Source organism: Lepidochelys kempii, chromosome 6 (assembly GCF_965140285.1).
Source record: "Lepidochelys kempii isolate rLepKem1 chromosome 6, rLepKem1.hap1, whole genome shotgun sequence".
NCBI classification, from domain to species: Eukaryota; Metazoa; Chordata; order Testudines; family Cheloniidae; genus Lepidochelys; species Lepidochelys kempii.
This window is the reverse complement of record NC_136385.1, coordinates 16,611,267-16,627,588: the sequence shown is the minus strand read 5'-3', so window position 1 is coordinate 16,627,588 and position 16,322 is coordinate 16,611,267. Positions and strand designations below refer to the sequence as shown.

The window sequence follows — 16,322 nt, the reverse complement described above, 5'->3', positions numbered from 1 at the left end:
CAATATGACTACAACTAGATTGAGTTTTAAGGGCATTTTGCTCAATATAATGTAACCCTATGACTTTTTTTAAAATTATTTTTCCCATAGACTTGTGATTTTACACTACTTTTGCAATGATAACCGGCCAACCTTGAATATAGATATAGTCAAGCCCCAGCAATAGCACAGGTCATTCTTAACTAATGAAACTATGACAACAGATGTGACTCAACCACTCCCTTCCTATTGTAGTTGTAATGAATCGGTGGTGAGGTCAGTACAAACCTGTCAAGAGTTTCCAATTGTAGATCACATGATAAACTGTACATGAAACAGAACAGTGAACTGGCTCAGCAAACGGAGGTGGGTTATTCCTGTTACTTGTGTATGTGTGAAAAAGTAATCAACACAAGAAAACAAAACAACTTATGGTAAGTCCCAATACTGCCATATACTTTTGTCAAAGATACATGTGAGTATGAGTGAAGCACTTCATTTATTTTCACATTAACTTTTGATTTTTATACAATATATTAAAAATGTATCAAGAGACATACAAAATATTATCTTATTTAGTCTTTCTTGGGAGCCAATAGCTTTTAATTATCTAGTAATTCATATTAATAACAGTCAGGACCGCCAACAGAAATTCTGGGCCCCAGGCCCAGGGCCTTCCCTGAGGGGGTGGGGCCCAGGGCGGAAGTGACAAATCCGTCACTTCCAGGACTGCCCATGCTGGCCAATCACACTGGCCTGCAGGACTCGGAGCGGTCTCGTGTGCCTAGGAGCCCTGCGGCCCGTTCCCAGATGTCACCACTGCTACTGTGGCACGAGCTGGGAGCCCCTGGGCCCTTTTAAATCGCCCCCTCCACCCCCCGTCAGCAGGCCTGATAACAGTATTTTAAAATACAGTTATATATGTCTTTGCTATTTATTATTGGGGGTTATCTAAGATCTGAAAAATATAGTCAAATATATTTTATAATTATAATTTGTTTTTATAAAATAAAAAACAAACTAAACTTCTTTTAGTTATATCTGAAGTTGCGAAGCCATTAATCAAAGAATAGCAAAGAAAATTTTAATAAAAAGGCCAAACAAAAATACAAAAAGAAAAAAGCAAATGCTCTGATAAAATATGTAATAAAATCAGACATATTTATGCAAATATTCGAAAAAGATCAGTCAAGAGAAAATCTTTATCTCTAACATGGATTTTAGATTTGCACAATAGATAATAAGATACTTGTAACTTAGATTTTCATTTTATTAATGTCATTTTCATTTGGATTTACATTTTATCTTTTTTATTTCATAAAAATTGTTTACAATTATTATTATACTACGTAATTTTGAACAAAATGCATTAGTTGAACAGCAGGAGATGTTAGCGCTAGCTCCTTTTGATAAGCATAATATTTAGTAAATGAAACGAGCAGCACAGACTTTAAATTTCTGAATGCCAATTATATGATAAAAACATTACTTCATTTATTTCTGAATATTATTTTGTTATGCTGATTAATTTTTGTTACTTCGGAAGCTTAAAACACAGCATTCACATTTACAAGAGCAAGAATGCAACCTTGGTTTCAACAATATGGCCCCATTCTGAAAGCCTATCCATAGATATAATCCTTAACCAAACACAAGAGTCCCAGTGACAGTATGCATGTGAATAAGAACTACCTGCATGAGCAAGTCTTCACATTATCACAGAATATCAGGGTTAGAAGGGACCTCAGGAGGTCATCTAGTCCAACCCCCAGCTCAAAGCAGGACCAATCCCCAATTTTTGCCCCAGATCCCAAATGGCCCCCTCAAGGATTGAACTCACAACTCTGGGTTTAGCAGGCCAATGCTCAAACCACTGAGCTAACCCACCCCCCGTTCCGGATCAGGATATTAGACCACTGTCCAGCCAAGGACTTGAGCATGTGCTTAACATTAAGCATGGAATTAGTCCCTTTGACTAAGATACTCATGTATTTAAAATTAAGCACATGCTTTAAATTTAGCACTTTGCTGTCCTGGGGTCAAAGGTGTTGTCTATACTAACTAAATCGATTTAGTTACACCAGGCCAGATCTCTAATATAGACATGCTACATCAATTTTGTTACACCAGTGTAAGTTTTCTCAATAGAGATGAGGCTCTGGTGTGGGTCAGTGACCATCTGCCTTGCAACACTGAGACTGTTACACTCTGTCAGGGCTAAATTTATTTTTCTTCCGACTGAGCTTATCAGAATTTGCTGTCAGTGATTTTGTTTTCCACCTTAACAGATTCCTTTTATTAAAGTCATATTTTTATTAATTGTGTATCTTTCTTTTCTTTGATTAATGGCACAGTGACCTTAGAAGATTTTGGGGGTTTTAATAATGCCACTTGGCCATGATACAGCCAGTTTTTTAATCCAAGGCTCTCAAATAATTAATAAATCTTACAACATTTTGGGGGACAGGGGTTGGGATTACACTGTAAAATTAGAAGGCCAAAATAAGCAGCATTTTCTGAGTACCTTGTGTCCCAGCCAGGTTCCATGGTGACCTTCAACTGGGAGGCGCTCTGCATCCCCTGTCAGGTCAGTCAGGGCATCCTGGAGGGAGAGAAACCAATACAGTTCAGAGACTGAGAGAAAGAAAGACAGCAAGAGGGTGAAATGAACTCTCTGCTTGTACCGAAGGAGATTCCCAAGGACCAAGCATAAGCTGGTGCATGCTGGTGAGGGTGAACGCCAGGAGACTTCCATCACAGAGCATCCATACCTTTGGAGACAGAGTTCCTCGGATGCTGATGACCACCTTCTTCTTCTCATGGTCCACAGCCACATAGAAAGGAGTTTCATAGACCTGGGTAAAATACATTACCCTGTTAAAACCTTCAGCCCCACCTAGCTGTGATTTCCCCCCCCCCACCCCCACCCCCGCCACACACACACACACACACTTTCCCTCCCAGCTAGAGGGAAGCAGACCATCTGCATGACAGATCTCCCCTCTGGACTGTTCAAGGTCAGCAGGAACGTAAAGACTTGTATACACATGGTGCGGTCAGTCCGGAGGGGGATCTCCAGTGTCGGGGGAATGGCTTAAGAGCCTTCCAGCCATGCTAGAGAGCACATAGCTCTCATGGGGAAGTGGCTGGGGAACATGTCCGGAGCACAGCAGGTGACATAGAGTCTCCTTACCGCATCATGACAGGAGGTGTAGACAATGTCCACGGAAGTCATATTCTCATCTAGGAAGTGGCGACGGATAGCAATGGCGTTGCAGCCACAGCAGTTATCCTCCTCAATGGTGACACTAGGGGCATAGCGGGGCCGCGAGGGGCAGAGACAGCAACATCTGCAGAGAAAAAGAACTACTCTGAGGAAAAAGGAAAGGTGGGGAGAAGTGGGGCTTTGGGAAGAGGGGCGGGCAAGCAGGAGAGGCACTGAGCCGAGAAGGGAAAACAGAGGGAGATACTATGTGGGCTTGAGAGACTCTGCATGCGAGTCTCTGGCCATTGTTTTTTATGCACTGGTGCCATGAAGCTGTATCACAGCCAAGAAGGAACAGACATTTTTACCACCTAACTGTGACCTGAGTAGGTTTAGATGCCATGGCGGTAAAAATGCCCGTGCTCCCCTATGCTACAGGTGGAGCTGCACCCATGCCAAAAAATGCTCAGTTTTTCCCAGAGTAGACACACCCTCTTTTTCAGTGTCACCATGTAAAATCTTCATGAGGGGGTGCAATGTTGCTTGTGGACACCAGGAGGAGCAACAGTGCAACTAATGACCGAAGAATCAATGGTTTCAGAGTAACAGCCCTGTTAGTCTGTATCCGCAAAAAGAACAGGAGGACTTGTGGTACTTTAGAGACCAACCAATTTATTAGAGCATAAGCTTTCGTGGGCTTTCGTGCATCCAATGAAGTGGGCTGTAGCTCACGAAAGCTTATGCTCTAATAAATTGGTTAGTCTCTAAGGTGCCACAAGTACTCCTTTTCTTTTTGAAGAATCAATGTGACTGTGGGATCTTTGAACCCTGCACAACTTTGCATGCCTGGAGGGATGCTATACGTTTGTTACTGCAATCCCAAATGTCTTGTAACAGAAAAAGAGGCCATCCCTCATTCAGGTCTATGTCGGTAAAAAACAAAGCAGTTCTGGAGGCTAACCACCAAACCTAATCACCAAAAGGACTTGAAAAATGTGTTTCCCTACACCTCATGCACAAATGACTGAAAAGTGGACAGACTCTTATTAAAAACGTTCCTAAAAATCAAAACAACTTCTGGATTGAGACCGTGCCTGAAAAGCGTAGCTCCCCTCTCCCCCACAAAAAAAGAAAATAATGAGAAAGTTCCAAGCAACTGAAAATATAGAATGTTTAAAATGAAAGTGCTACCTCACTTTAACTGCAGTGCTGCTACCTGGAGGTGACCATGCTACTCCTGGAGTCAGAAATAAATGCCAGACAGCAAGGAGCACAGATCCTAGCCAAATCTCATTCACGCCAAATGTCAGCTCCTTGCATTTCTGTGCTTCCCAGAGCTGTGAGATGGCAATTCTGATTCAGTGAATATAGTCTTAATCAATTCCCCATTCTGGCTGTATGAAGCACACAGGTCTGGCAAGGTCTTTAGCATGTCAGAGAGGGCATACTGAGACACAGCCTGGATTATTTAATAGGGAGGACAGATGAGCAGTTGGGAGTAAGGGACTGAAAAGAAAGGACGGGAAGGGATAGGGAAAGTAACTGAGCAGACGAGAGGGAATGGAGCCTGAGAGAAGAAAGAAAGGAAAGAAGGAGAGGTGAGGAGAAGAGAAATGGATGGAAAGGGGAGATAGATAAAGAAAAGGAGAAAGAAGGGAAAAATGAGAAAAGGGAGAGAGGAGGCAAAATGGGGAGAGAGAGAGAGAGAAAGTGAAGGCAGATGGAGAGGCAGGGAAGGCCACTCACGAGCAGGATCTAGCCAGGCGACAGAGTCCACAGGTGGGCTTCCTCATCAGGTACATGGGCCAGCCATAGGCTGCCAGGGCAAACAGCATATAATAACAGACCTCTTTGTACCGCAGCATCTCTTGCTGAAAGAGATGAGAGATTAAGTGCCCTTCATATTCTCTTTGGTGGCGCTTGCCTCACCTAGCCTCCCTTATCCAGAGCTTTCCCCACCAAGAACTCCCTAACACGTGTTAGAGAAGTGCATCATTGTTTCCTCTTGGTGTCTGCACATTACATCAGGCCTCCCTATCCCCACCACCAGAGCAGCTACAGACCTTGGAGTACATCATCAGTTACCTTGTGGAGGGCACATTGGTTATCCTTGGCCAGATCCTCCACTGGAGTAAATCAACCAAGCTACAGCAATTAACACCAGCTGAGGCTCTCACCCATAAATGTTTAATAACATTAAGAATTAGATCTAAAGATATTCCTGCAGTACATCAGCAAACTATCAGACTTTTGCAAGGGAAGCCATCCCACAGTGGTCTTAGCTCAATTACACTGAGGAGGTCCCAGTGCCAGTCCCAATCCGCACAAAACCCAGAGTGCCCTGCACTGCCCTAATTGAGGAGAGGAGATACTAGGTTACTACTTGTCAGTAACAGGATCTCTCTAACACAGGGGTTCTCAAACTTTATTGCACCGCAACCCCCTTCTGACAATAAAAATTATTACATGACCCCAGGAGCGGAACCGAAGCCTGAGCCTGCCCAAGCCCTACTGCCCCGGGTAGGGGGCCAAAACCACAGCCTCGCCACCTGGGTGGAGGGGCCTGTAACCTGAGCCCCACTATCCATGACCGAAGCCCTCAGGTTTTGGCTTCAGCCACGGGAGGTGGGGTTTGGGCTTTGACTTCAGCACCAGGCCCCAGCAAGTCTAAACCAGCCCTGTTGACCCCATTAAAACAGGGTCCCAACCCATTTTGGGGTCCCAACCCACAGTTTGAGTACTGCTGCTCCAACATATTGTTCCCATATAGCCACAGATGGTCATGGAGATGCACAGAGATGGAATTGTAAAGCCATTTTTCAAGTCTAGGGCCATGTGCCTCAAAGCACATGTGGAACAGTGCTGACCTTGTCTATGAAAGGAGACACATAGGCAATTATCCACCTGTCTATAATGAGAGGCAGTCTGAAGACAAAGTGGAACACAGTGGAGCAGAATGGAACCACAGGTAGATTAATCACAGAATCACTTGATCAGAAAAGAAGCGGATTGGGTCATCCACCTCAACTCTTTTGCAACAATCCAGGAAGATGGTCAAAGTGTGCCCTCTCAAGGGCTGCAATGGCAACATGCCAGGAAACCAAAAGCTAAACAGAATTTGCACAAAATGGGACAGATTTCAGCTGTCTTCACCTTCATTAAAGAAATACAACCTTCAGACACTATTGGTTCCAGCATGCAATGTTCCATCTTGGTGTAGGTGGCCTTCTGCTCTGATCGAGATAGAACCCTGATCTTTGCTGACAGCACTTCTGTATGAAAGTCGTCTATTAACACCCTGCCTGTGTCACGGACTCCTCATTTGTGGCCTTGGACAAGTCAATTAATTGCTCTTTCTCCTCCGTGTGGGATAATACCACCTACTTCATAGGGACATGGTGAGGATAATGCTTTAGAAAGCTTTGAAAGACCCAAGCAAGAGCTAAGCTTTATTGTTATCATCATCTAATAGGTCTTTTTCATCTTTAATTTCCTTGATTACGTGAGACAGACAGAAATAAATGAAAGAGCAAACACCATCTAAGAGACAAAGGGAAACGAGCTATGAGAAGACAGTCAGTTTGCTGTTTGTTTTATGGCTCTGCACAGAGCAGGTGAGCTCATGGGCCGGTGACTTACCGAGTTTTTCAGATCCAGGTACTTGGTGTTCCTGGTCACTGGCATCCCAGACAGAAAGGCCAAGATGTCATTGTTTGCCTGTAAATCACACACACATATGGGTGAGTTCCCTCCATCCACAAAGAAACAATGGCTGTGCACAAGGGAAGGCAAGGTCCCATTGTTCTGTGCCAACACAACTCGCAGATGATGAGATCTTTTTTCCCTACCATCTGGTCAGTTTTCTGAGCTTATTTTTGTTCCAATTCCCACCCAGTCTGATCTCTAGTCCCCTGATTTTGAATCTCTCTTATCACTAGCATGACAGCCTTGGAAAATTGGGGTCCTGGACCACTTTGCTCCCATGGCATTTTTCTGCAGGGGTATCAATTAGCCAAGTTCACTTTCATTAACTCCCTGAGTACAGTAACTATCCCTAATATTCCTCCTGCCATTTTGGCTGGATACAGGAATCTTCTTTACACAAAAGTATAGAAGGGGGCATAATCTTGATGTACATGGTTAAATAATTATAATGTACTACCCGGGGGTGGGAAACTAAATCTGCATATATCACCCACCTAGAAAAAGAAAGGGGTTATGAGGTTTAATTCTTTAATGGAATCATAGAAATGTAGGACTGGAAGAGACCTCAACAGGTCATCTAATCCAGCCCCTTGCACTGAGGCAGGACTAAGTATTATCTAGAGTAGACCATCCCTGACAGGTGTTTGTCTAACCTGTTCTTTAAAACGATGGAGATTCCACAAGATCCCTAGGTAATTAGTTCCAGGGCTTAACTATCCTGACAGTTAGGAAGTGTTTCCTAATGTCTAACCTAAATCTTCCTTGATGCAATTTAAGCCCGTCCATTACGTCTTGTCCTATCCTCAGTGGTTAAGGAGAACAATTTTATCACCCTCCTTTTTGTAACAACCTTTTACATACTTGAAGATTGTTATTATCTCCCCCTCAGTCTTCTCATCTCCATACGAAACAAATCCAACGTTTTCAATCTTTCCTTGTAGGCCATGTTTTCTAGACCTTAAATCATTTTTGTTGCTCTCCTCTGGACTTTCTTCAATTTGTCCACAACTTTCTCAAAGTGTATAACCCAGAACTGTGTAGCCCAGTACTCCAGTCGAGCCTTATCAGTGCTGAGTAGAGTGGAAAAATTACTTCTTGTGTCTTGCTTACAACACTCCTGCTAATACGTCCCAGAACAATGTTCACTTTTTTTTGCAACAGTATTACATTGTTGGCTCACATTTAATTTGTGATCCACTATAAACCCCAGATCCTTTTCTGCAGTACTTCTTCTTAGGCAGCCATTTTCCATTTTGTATTTGTGCAATTGATTATTCCTTCTGAAGTGCAGTACTTTGCATTTGTCCTTATTGAATTTCATCCTATTTATTTCAGATCACTTCTCCAGTTCGTCAAGATCATTTTGAATTCTAATCCTATCCTCCAAAGTGCTTGCAACCCCTCCCAGCTTGGTATTGTCCACAAATTTTATTAGGGCATGTCTACACTACAGCCAAAGTCAATATAACTTACATCGCTCAGGGGTGTGAAAAATCCCCCTACAAGCAACGCAAGTTTCCCACAGACATAGCTTCCGCTTCTCACCGAGGTGGAGGAATTATGCTGACAGGAAAGCACCTCTCCCGTCGACATAGTAGTGCATCTTCACCAGATGTGCTACAGCGGTGCAGCTGCATCAGCAGAGCTGCGCTGATGTAGTGCTGTAGTGTAGATTTGCCCCAGGTTTACTTGCTATGCAATTATCCAAACAATTTATGAAGATATTGAATAGAACCAGAATCAGGACGGATCGCTGTATGGAAAGCACTTTGGGAGTCTCAGATCAAGGTGTTGCAGAAGAAGTAAGTATTTTATATTTAATTCACAACCCAATGACTGGTAACAGCCCATCATACAACCGAAATGAAGTGGGCAGAGCCTGAGGCAGGTAAAAGCAAAGGTAAAACAGGGGCCAAGTGGAAATGAGTGAGATACACGCAGTCACAGAACCCGCATTGGGACCGTGCAATCCAGACGCACTCCATGCACTCACCTCATCTAGCACTGCATTGCGCTTTGCCCTCTGCCTCTGACGCAGGAGGACCAGGCCCGCGATGATGTCAGATGGGACTATGTCAAGATCTCGGAAAAACTCAGCAAAAAGGTAGGCAATTTCAGAGTATGCATCCTGTGGAATCCAGGGAGAGGGGAGGGTTAAGGAAGAGGAGTTTGGGGGAAGGAGCAAGAGGGAAAGAGTGAGTGGGAATCAGTATGGCAGCAATGGCCTCATTCCCAGAGTGCCCTTTGAAAACATTCCCAAAAGGACCTCATGGGGAAAAGTCTCTGGTCTAATAATTATTAATATATATTATTTATATTACGGTACCATCTAAAGGCCTCAGTTGAGATTAGAGCTACACTGTGCTGGTTGTATGTAGGGACTGTCTCTTAACATTAAATCAAAATAGACAAGACAGACAAAAGGGGAAAGAAAGGAAGTATTCTTAGCCCCATTTTACAGATGAGGAACTGCGGCACAAAGAGAGTATGCTGGGAACTGAACTTTGGTCCCAGTCCAGTGCCTTAACCTCAAGGTCAGCCTTCCTTTTTAATGCTGATTTAATTTGAACAATTCATGTTAGTAAGAAAATCCCCCATATTTCCTCTACTTGTTGACCCCATCATTCTCTAGCTCAGAGTCATAGGTTGATCACCTCTAGTAAACTGAAGCCAGACAGTCTCCCAAACCCTGCTGTCCCAGCCATACTGTGAAGAATGGGGGGAGATAGCGTATTATTTTTATAACAATTATCTGATTGCCATCATGTTTGTTACATGGTTTCAATGAGTTAAGTCAATCATGGGTGGTTTTGTACATCTGCAGGAAGATAAACAATGGCTATGGATAACCCCAGTCACCCCGACTTAGGGGACAATACAGATGACAAACCCTTTAAGTCTAGCTCAGACTGTTGAGGCTCACCACCTGCAGTGACACAGGGGAAAAACGGAACAAAGGATTCTGAAACTGTTAAAAGCTGAGCCCCTGACAGACAGAGGGGGAAGAGCACTGAAAGAAAGAGAAGACTAAGCAGGAGGAGCAACATGCAGGAGGATCCTCGAGTCGCTGAAGGACACTGCTCAAGACTCAAGTGACTCTGTGCAGGACTGAGGATCTTGCAAACAGGTGCTATTTTTGCTTAGATTGGTAACTCCCGTGTAACTGTATGAGAAAAGGGGGTATGGTTTAGAAGTTCCTTTGCAAAGTCTGTGCGTTCTATGCTTTAGTGGTCACATAGTCCCCAAAGAGTTAAACTGTTAACTCAGGTACCTAGGAGGGTGGAGCTCTGGGGAGAGCATGCCTATGCTCTTGGGGAGACATGGGGGGCCAGCACTGGCCAAGGCCAGTTGGGCCGCAGGGCCCCATATCCCAAGGAGGAGTCTAAACAGGAGAGGCCAGATTAAGAGAGAGTATCTGGATGCTGCTCAGATCCAGCAGGCTTAAAAGCAATGGGATCCAGAGGTTTGGTCCAATATAGCAACCTGGTATCTAACCACAAAGGGGAGCCCAGCTAGCGCTGCAGCACATACCTAGCCATTACTTTGGCTCTTCCCCATCACTTCATCTTTCCTGGAGGTTTGTCACAGTCTTTACCCTGAACTGTCGGCCCACAACTTTCAAAGGGACCTTCACCCAGCATCTAAATTTACAACTGTGATTTTGTGTGCAATTGATCTGCATGTGTGAATGTGGTCATTAGACATGTAACTCCCTGACTGGAGAATGTGCTTGAAACCAGAGTCTGGTTTGGAGAACATGGTCTCCCTTCTCCTGTCCTACCCACTGCTTGGAAGCTCTTCTTTTCCAGAGGTAAATGCCTCCACCTCTGGCAAACTACGAAGGGCAGGCTTCTGGGGTGTGAGATTATTTCCCTCCATCTCTGGCACAGTCTGCGCTAGAGATCTCTATCATCAGTGACTGAACCAATGGGATTTCAAATACTAATGATGCACAATCTCTACACTAGCTATATTGATTTAAATGCAGTTTTAACCTGTACGAATCCTTGCATTGCACTGCAGCATTATAATCGCACTGCCTTCTGGAAACCTATCCCACAGGGCCCTGAACCAGTGGCATGCGGGAAATGCAAAAGGCCTTAAGGAGAAGAGGGGAAATTCCCATAAATCCGAGGGAACTGGTGAGATTTCCCAGACCTTTTGTCAAGATGGAGAGGCCAGCGTAAAAGTTGAGTTCTTATTCCTTGCTCAGCAAGAAAGTTTTGTGCTGGAGCTTTTCAAAAGTAGGTACAAGACCTCTGAGATGACTAGAGAGACAGTGTACATTGTTTGGGCAGGACCTGCAGTGCTCCAGACCAGCACTAATAGACTCATAGTTGCACAGGTCACTCCCCAATCCCACAATAACCATCTCTGTCCAAGTAGTTCAGGGTGATATCCACTTGGTGACACTCCACTTGTGTGTCTAGACAACAACCACAGGTTTCCACAGACTGATGGGGACAAGTTTTCCTTGAGGCCTGGGCCAGGCAGCCATGACTACAAAACTTCAGAATGAGGACAGACTTTTCTTCCCTCTCTGTGGGGAGCTGTCCCCAATCTTGCAACACTGGATCACAAAGATGGGAGCTCCTATCCCCATACAGACGAGACTAGTTTTTGCTAGAGCTGACAGAAGAACAGAACTTCCATCTCATAGAAAATTTTGATATTTTTACATTTGTTCTTACCCTGAATCAGGCCACTGAAACTTGTCACATAAAGAAAAGTACAAAAAAAAAAACCTGATTCAGAAATGTCAAAACAAAAAATGTTCACTTTCCTCAATCAGAATGTTTCATTTTGGGTTATTTAGATATTAAACTATGTCTACTTGAGCCACTACAGTGCCGCATGGGTGCTGTAGTTTGGGTGCCTCCTACCCTATGGGCTGGGCTCCCCGACTGCCGTACATCTCCAATGATGCGCCACAGTTTCCTCTCTGGCTAGCCCCTGTGATGTATCTGGGATGGGCAGGCACCAAAACTACAACTCCAGGGAGACGTCGCAGCAGCTCAGGTGGACACAACGGAAGAATGACTCAAATGAAAATGCTTAGATTCAGAGCAATCTGACCTGAAACAAAATATTTGTTTTTCCCAGCTGGATCTTCCATCCAGCAATTGACCTGTGGAAACTGGTTATGTTGGATAGTTACTGTCAGTTGGGCACCAATTTAGGGCTTGGAAGTTCCCAGGAAATGCTATGGCATTTGCAAGGCATTATACCCAGTACTGCAGGGGCATGTAATCAGGGTGGCCAATTGTGCCAGTCTATTGGGGGATTTCAAAAGTGACAAGTGCCTGATACTTTGGTGATTCTCATTAAGCCCCGTGCGGCTCGGTAACAACATCCCCAGGTTAGTTACACACTATCTAACAAAGCCTTCACTTTAATCTCTGATTTACAAATAGGACAAATAAGAGCATTCCGGTGGCCTTCTCCAGACCATCCACTATTTTACAGTGCTCTGAATCTTCTCAACCCATCTCCTCTCCAGGGTAAAGAACATAAACAGCCCCACATTTCTTTCAGTACCATTCTCTGCACCTGTCCTGTGTCTTTTTTTCTGAGATTAGGATACCAAAATTGCAAGCTGTAATTAGTGCAGATGTACTATTGATTTTGAATGCCCTCAGAGTTTTTCCATATCGTTCTCTATTCCCTTCTAATGCAGCCAAGAATCTTTTCTGATTTTTGGCCACCGCTGTACATTGATGTCTTTGCTGAACTGTCCTCAATAACTCCTAGATCTTTTCCTGAGAGGTTATAGCTAATTTAGAGCCCATCAGCGTGTACAAGTAATTTAAATTGTTCATTGCAATGTGTATTAGCTTGCCCTTATCTTTGATGACTTTCATCTGCCATCGGTAACAATTCCTTCATTCTGCCTGATCCTTCACAAGTTCCTCACAAATGCTCCATAGTTTTGACTAACCTAATTATTACTGTGTCCTCTGCAAAATTTGCCACCTTACTATTTACCTCTCCAGAAGGCCATTAATAAATACAGTGAACACCAGATCTAGTGCATGAATCTGCTCCCGCTGAAGTCAATACGAAAGCTTCTGCTGACTTCACTGGGAGCCAGGATTAAGCCATTAGGCCAGATCTGTGGGGGAACTATCTACAGCAGTGGTTTTCAACCTGTGGTCCACGGACTCCTGGGGCTCTGCAGACTATGTCTAAGCTTTCCAAAGGTGTCCACACCTCCAATCAACATTTTTTAGGGGTCCACAAATGAAAAAAGATTGAAAACCACTGATCTACATTATAAAACTTTCCACACTGAGAATTGGTCACTGTCTCCTACCTCAGTTTGTAAGCCACGACAAGACTTCACAGGAACACTTAATTTGACACTGAGTCACTGTACTTAGCAGTAGTTTTAGGCACTCCATCTGCCCGTAAGAGACCTCCTGCCAATTCTGGTGGCTTTGCACTTTCCTATTTTTAAGATGTCTCTCTTTCTCTCCCTTGCTGCTCTTTGAAAGGATCTCACAAACAACAGGGAAAACTGAAGTAAGTATTAATGATGAAGAAACAGGGAAGCATCAAAGTTCATGAAATGCAGAAAGTAAACACAATAAAAAACTTTTTTCTGCTCTAATCTTCATTTACAGGAATCTTAGGTGCTACATTTAACAACAGCAGGTAAAAAAGCTTCAGGCAGAAGTGTGATCTTAAAGCTGACAGCGTCCCTAGGAACTACTAAATTTCCACATACATAACCTTTTGTGAGGGAATTTCTTCGAAGGCTTTTTCAAAGTCTAAATGAACAATATATCAAGTGTTTCCACCTTAACTACTACTCAGTTAACCCTTGCAAAGAATCCCAGCGCTCAGACATGATTTTCCCCTACTCAAGCTGTGTTGGGTTCTCCCTCTCATATTGTACTCATCTAGGTGCTACGTTATATCATGGAACTAAGGGATGGTTCACCCACACCCAGGGTAAGAGACTCTGAGCAACAACTGGACATCACCATAGTGACATTCAGATGGGACACAGCTGTATTAAATAATACTGTAAGAGGATGCCCCCTTTTATTAATCCTGGTCCCACGACTCCATAATTTCCAGGATCAGATGGGTAAAACGCTATCCACCTTTAAGAGACCATCACCCTGTCTGGGGACCTGCCTCTCTGGACCTGGTTATAGCAGTTATATATAGTCCTTCCTGTGCCGTACAGGGATTGGGCTCAGTGATCCAGGTGATCACCTTCCAAACCGATCCTCTAGCTTCTCTTATCATTCGTATTCCTGACAATCAGCCAGTCTACTCTAGAAAACCTGTAACTCAAAGGAGGATGAGGGGACCACCATACTGCAAGACTTTGCACCCACCTATTCTGAGAGCTGTTCAGTTTATTGCTCCTAGAGGAAAATTTCCACTGTTCTCCTCTCCCACTGCACTTAGTGCCCCTAAATCCCAACCAGGTGAGAGTGCCCTCTGCTGAAACCAGTGAGACACTTCCTTTGTCAGTCCTGGGGATTCTCACAGTGCTATATTCAGAAAAGCCCAGGACAAAGCTGGCTGGGCCTGGAATTTGCCCTCTGATGCAGAGCTGTTTGTTACTTACTGACTGGGAGTCCTTTGTCCGTGTGCAGCAAAGGAAAACTTTGAGCCGGCGAGTCCAGCTGCTGGCCTGTCCCTCCTCAAGGCGATGCCTGCATCAGGGAAACAAAGAATGCATATGGACAAAGGAAAAGCAGTTGCATAGCAGAGGTGCAGGAGTAAAGACAACAGCAACAAGAACACAGAGAGACAAGCACTAGGACCTGGTGTACAAACCATGCAGACTATGTGATGTCAAGGATAATATACATAGAGAGCCTAATTCTCATTTCCACTAAGGCCCCTATACACTGCTCTGGCAGCAGTACAAAGGGGACTTAGTGGATTTGAGAGTCTGGCCCATGCTGTATATAGACAAACATACACAGGGCAGGGGAGATTGTTTATGAGACAGCACTCCACGTATGACTGATTGACAGCTAGTAGAGTGTGTTGGGAGGGAGGGGGAGACATTTGTGAAAGTTCTGACTTGTCTGGCCAGTGCTGAGCCTCAGTGCTCACATACATGATGTCCTTTTCTGATTTGGATGGTTGTAACGAGGACATCAATGTTCCATGGTCTGCTAGAAGCAGAATGTCCAAGGATGTCTCATTCTTTGGAGCTTGGAGGGGTACCTAAAGGTAATTGTTTGCAGGTGAGGTGCCTTCCCTAGGATTTACTGCTATTCACAAGGAGAGAACTTTTACCTCTATGGGACAAACTGACTCCTTTCAAACTGGATTTTACAATACACCATAGTGAAGCTCAAGTCAAGCCCAGGTGCCACTGGCCTTGGGGAACTACATTTTGTGACCAGTTCCTTTCCTGTTTTTGACTGAGGCACATGCAAAGCAAAGAGGATTAGATCAAGCAAACTGAAATTCATCTCACTTTAAGGCTGGGGATGGTAGTGCCTTTGATTCTCTGCTGAAAGTCTTTTACTATAGGGATCATCCCTTGGTATCCCAATCGGATACTTGCTCTGTTGGTGCCAGCACAGATGAATTAAGGTTTAATGTGCTTCAGTGTGATTAAAAACAAGTCACCTCAACCCTGTTCTCCAGGCACAGGATCCTGATTGGAAAAGCTCATGAGTACAGTGGGTTGCTTTTGGAAAAAGATTTTGGTAAGCAGGATGACTCCTATAAAAGCATGGGACCCAGTCAAGCAATTCAACATATAGTGCCAGAAAGGGGATATGTAAAGGTTTAAAAAGTAGCCCATAACTTGCAACTAAGATTCCAAAAGATGAACAAGAATATAGTTTTAAAATGGAGTTAGCACTGTACTGTAACTGAGCTAGAGAAAATCATAAGCTTTCTGAAATGCTAAGGAACCCGGGTGGCAGAATTTTTACTTCCTCTGTCAGTTTCAAGGACTTCACAACTGCTCTAACGGGGGGAGCAGGGGGGCACAAACCAGCCTTTCTGGGCTGGAATTTCATGTGTTTAGTCTTAGCCCAAAGGTGAATTTGTCAGGTAAGTCTGAACATAATTAGTTGAACTATCTTTGACTTCTGTGAGCATGAAAATAGCCATATAACACAACAGAGAGTCTAATAACAACAGCTGAGTAGCACAAAAAGGAAGCCACCAAAAATGAACTGTCCTAAATGTGACAAATAAATCCAAAGGAAATCTGTCATCTTGACAGGCTCTGTTAAGGGTTAAGACAGCGAAAACACAGCTCAAGTTTTAAATGCATTTACAAAGGTCACATTGACTCTTACATGTTATAGGCACTTGCCACTGAGGACTAAAGGCTTGATCCTGCAAGGCGGAGAGTGTCCTTAACTCCCTTTAATCCCAATGGGAACTGACAATGCCTGGCACCTTGCAGGATTAGGGCCAAGACCAGAAGATGATTTAAAAA

At 43.9% G+C, this 16,322-nt stretch overlaps 1 protein-coding gene across 2 annotated transcripts in view; it reads right to left on the bottom strand.

Moving 5' to 3' along the window:
• DAGLA (diacylglycerol lipase alpha) overlaps positions 1-16,322 on the bottom strand; it is a 106,625-nt gene that overhangs the window by 28,265 nt on the left and 62,038 nt on the right. For both annotated transcript variants that reach the window (XM_073346943.2, XM_073346944.2), the window contains exons 7-13: positions 14,475-14,562; positions 8,883-9,017; positions 6,824-6,901; positions 4,931-5,055; positions 3,173-3,329; positions 2,751-2,834; positions 2,504-2,581 (exon numbers count right to left, since the gene is read on the bottom strand). In XM_073346943.2, coding sequence (XP_073203044.1) covers positions 2,504-2,581; positions 2,751-2,834; positions 3,173-3,329; positions 4,931-5,055; positions 6,824-6,901; positions 8,883-9,017; positions 14,475-14,562 — 745 coding nt within the window. The remainder of the gene's footprint in view (positions 1-2,503; positions 2,582-2,750; positions 2,835-3,172; positions 3,330-4,930; positions 5,056-6,823; positions 6,902-8,882; positions 9,018-14,474; positions 14,563-16,322) is intronic.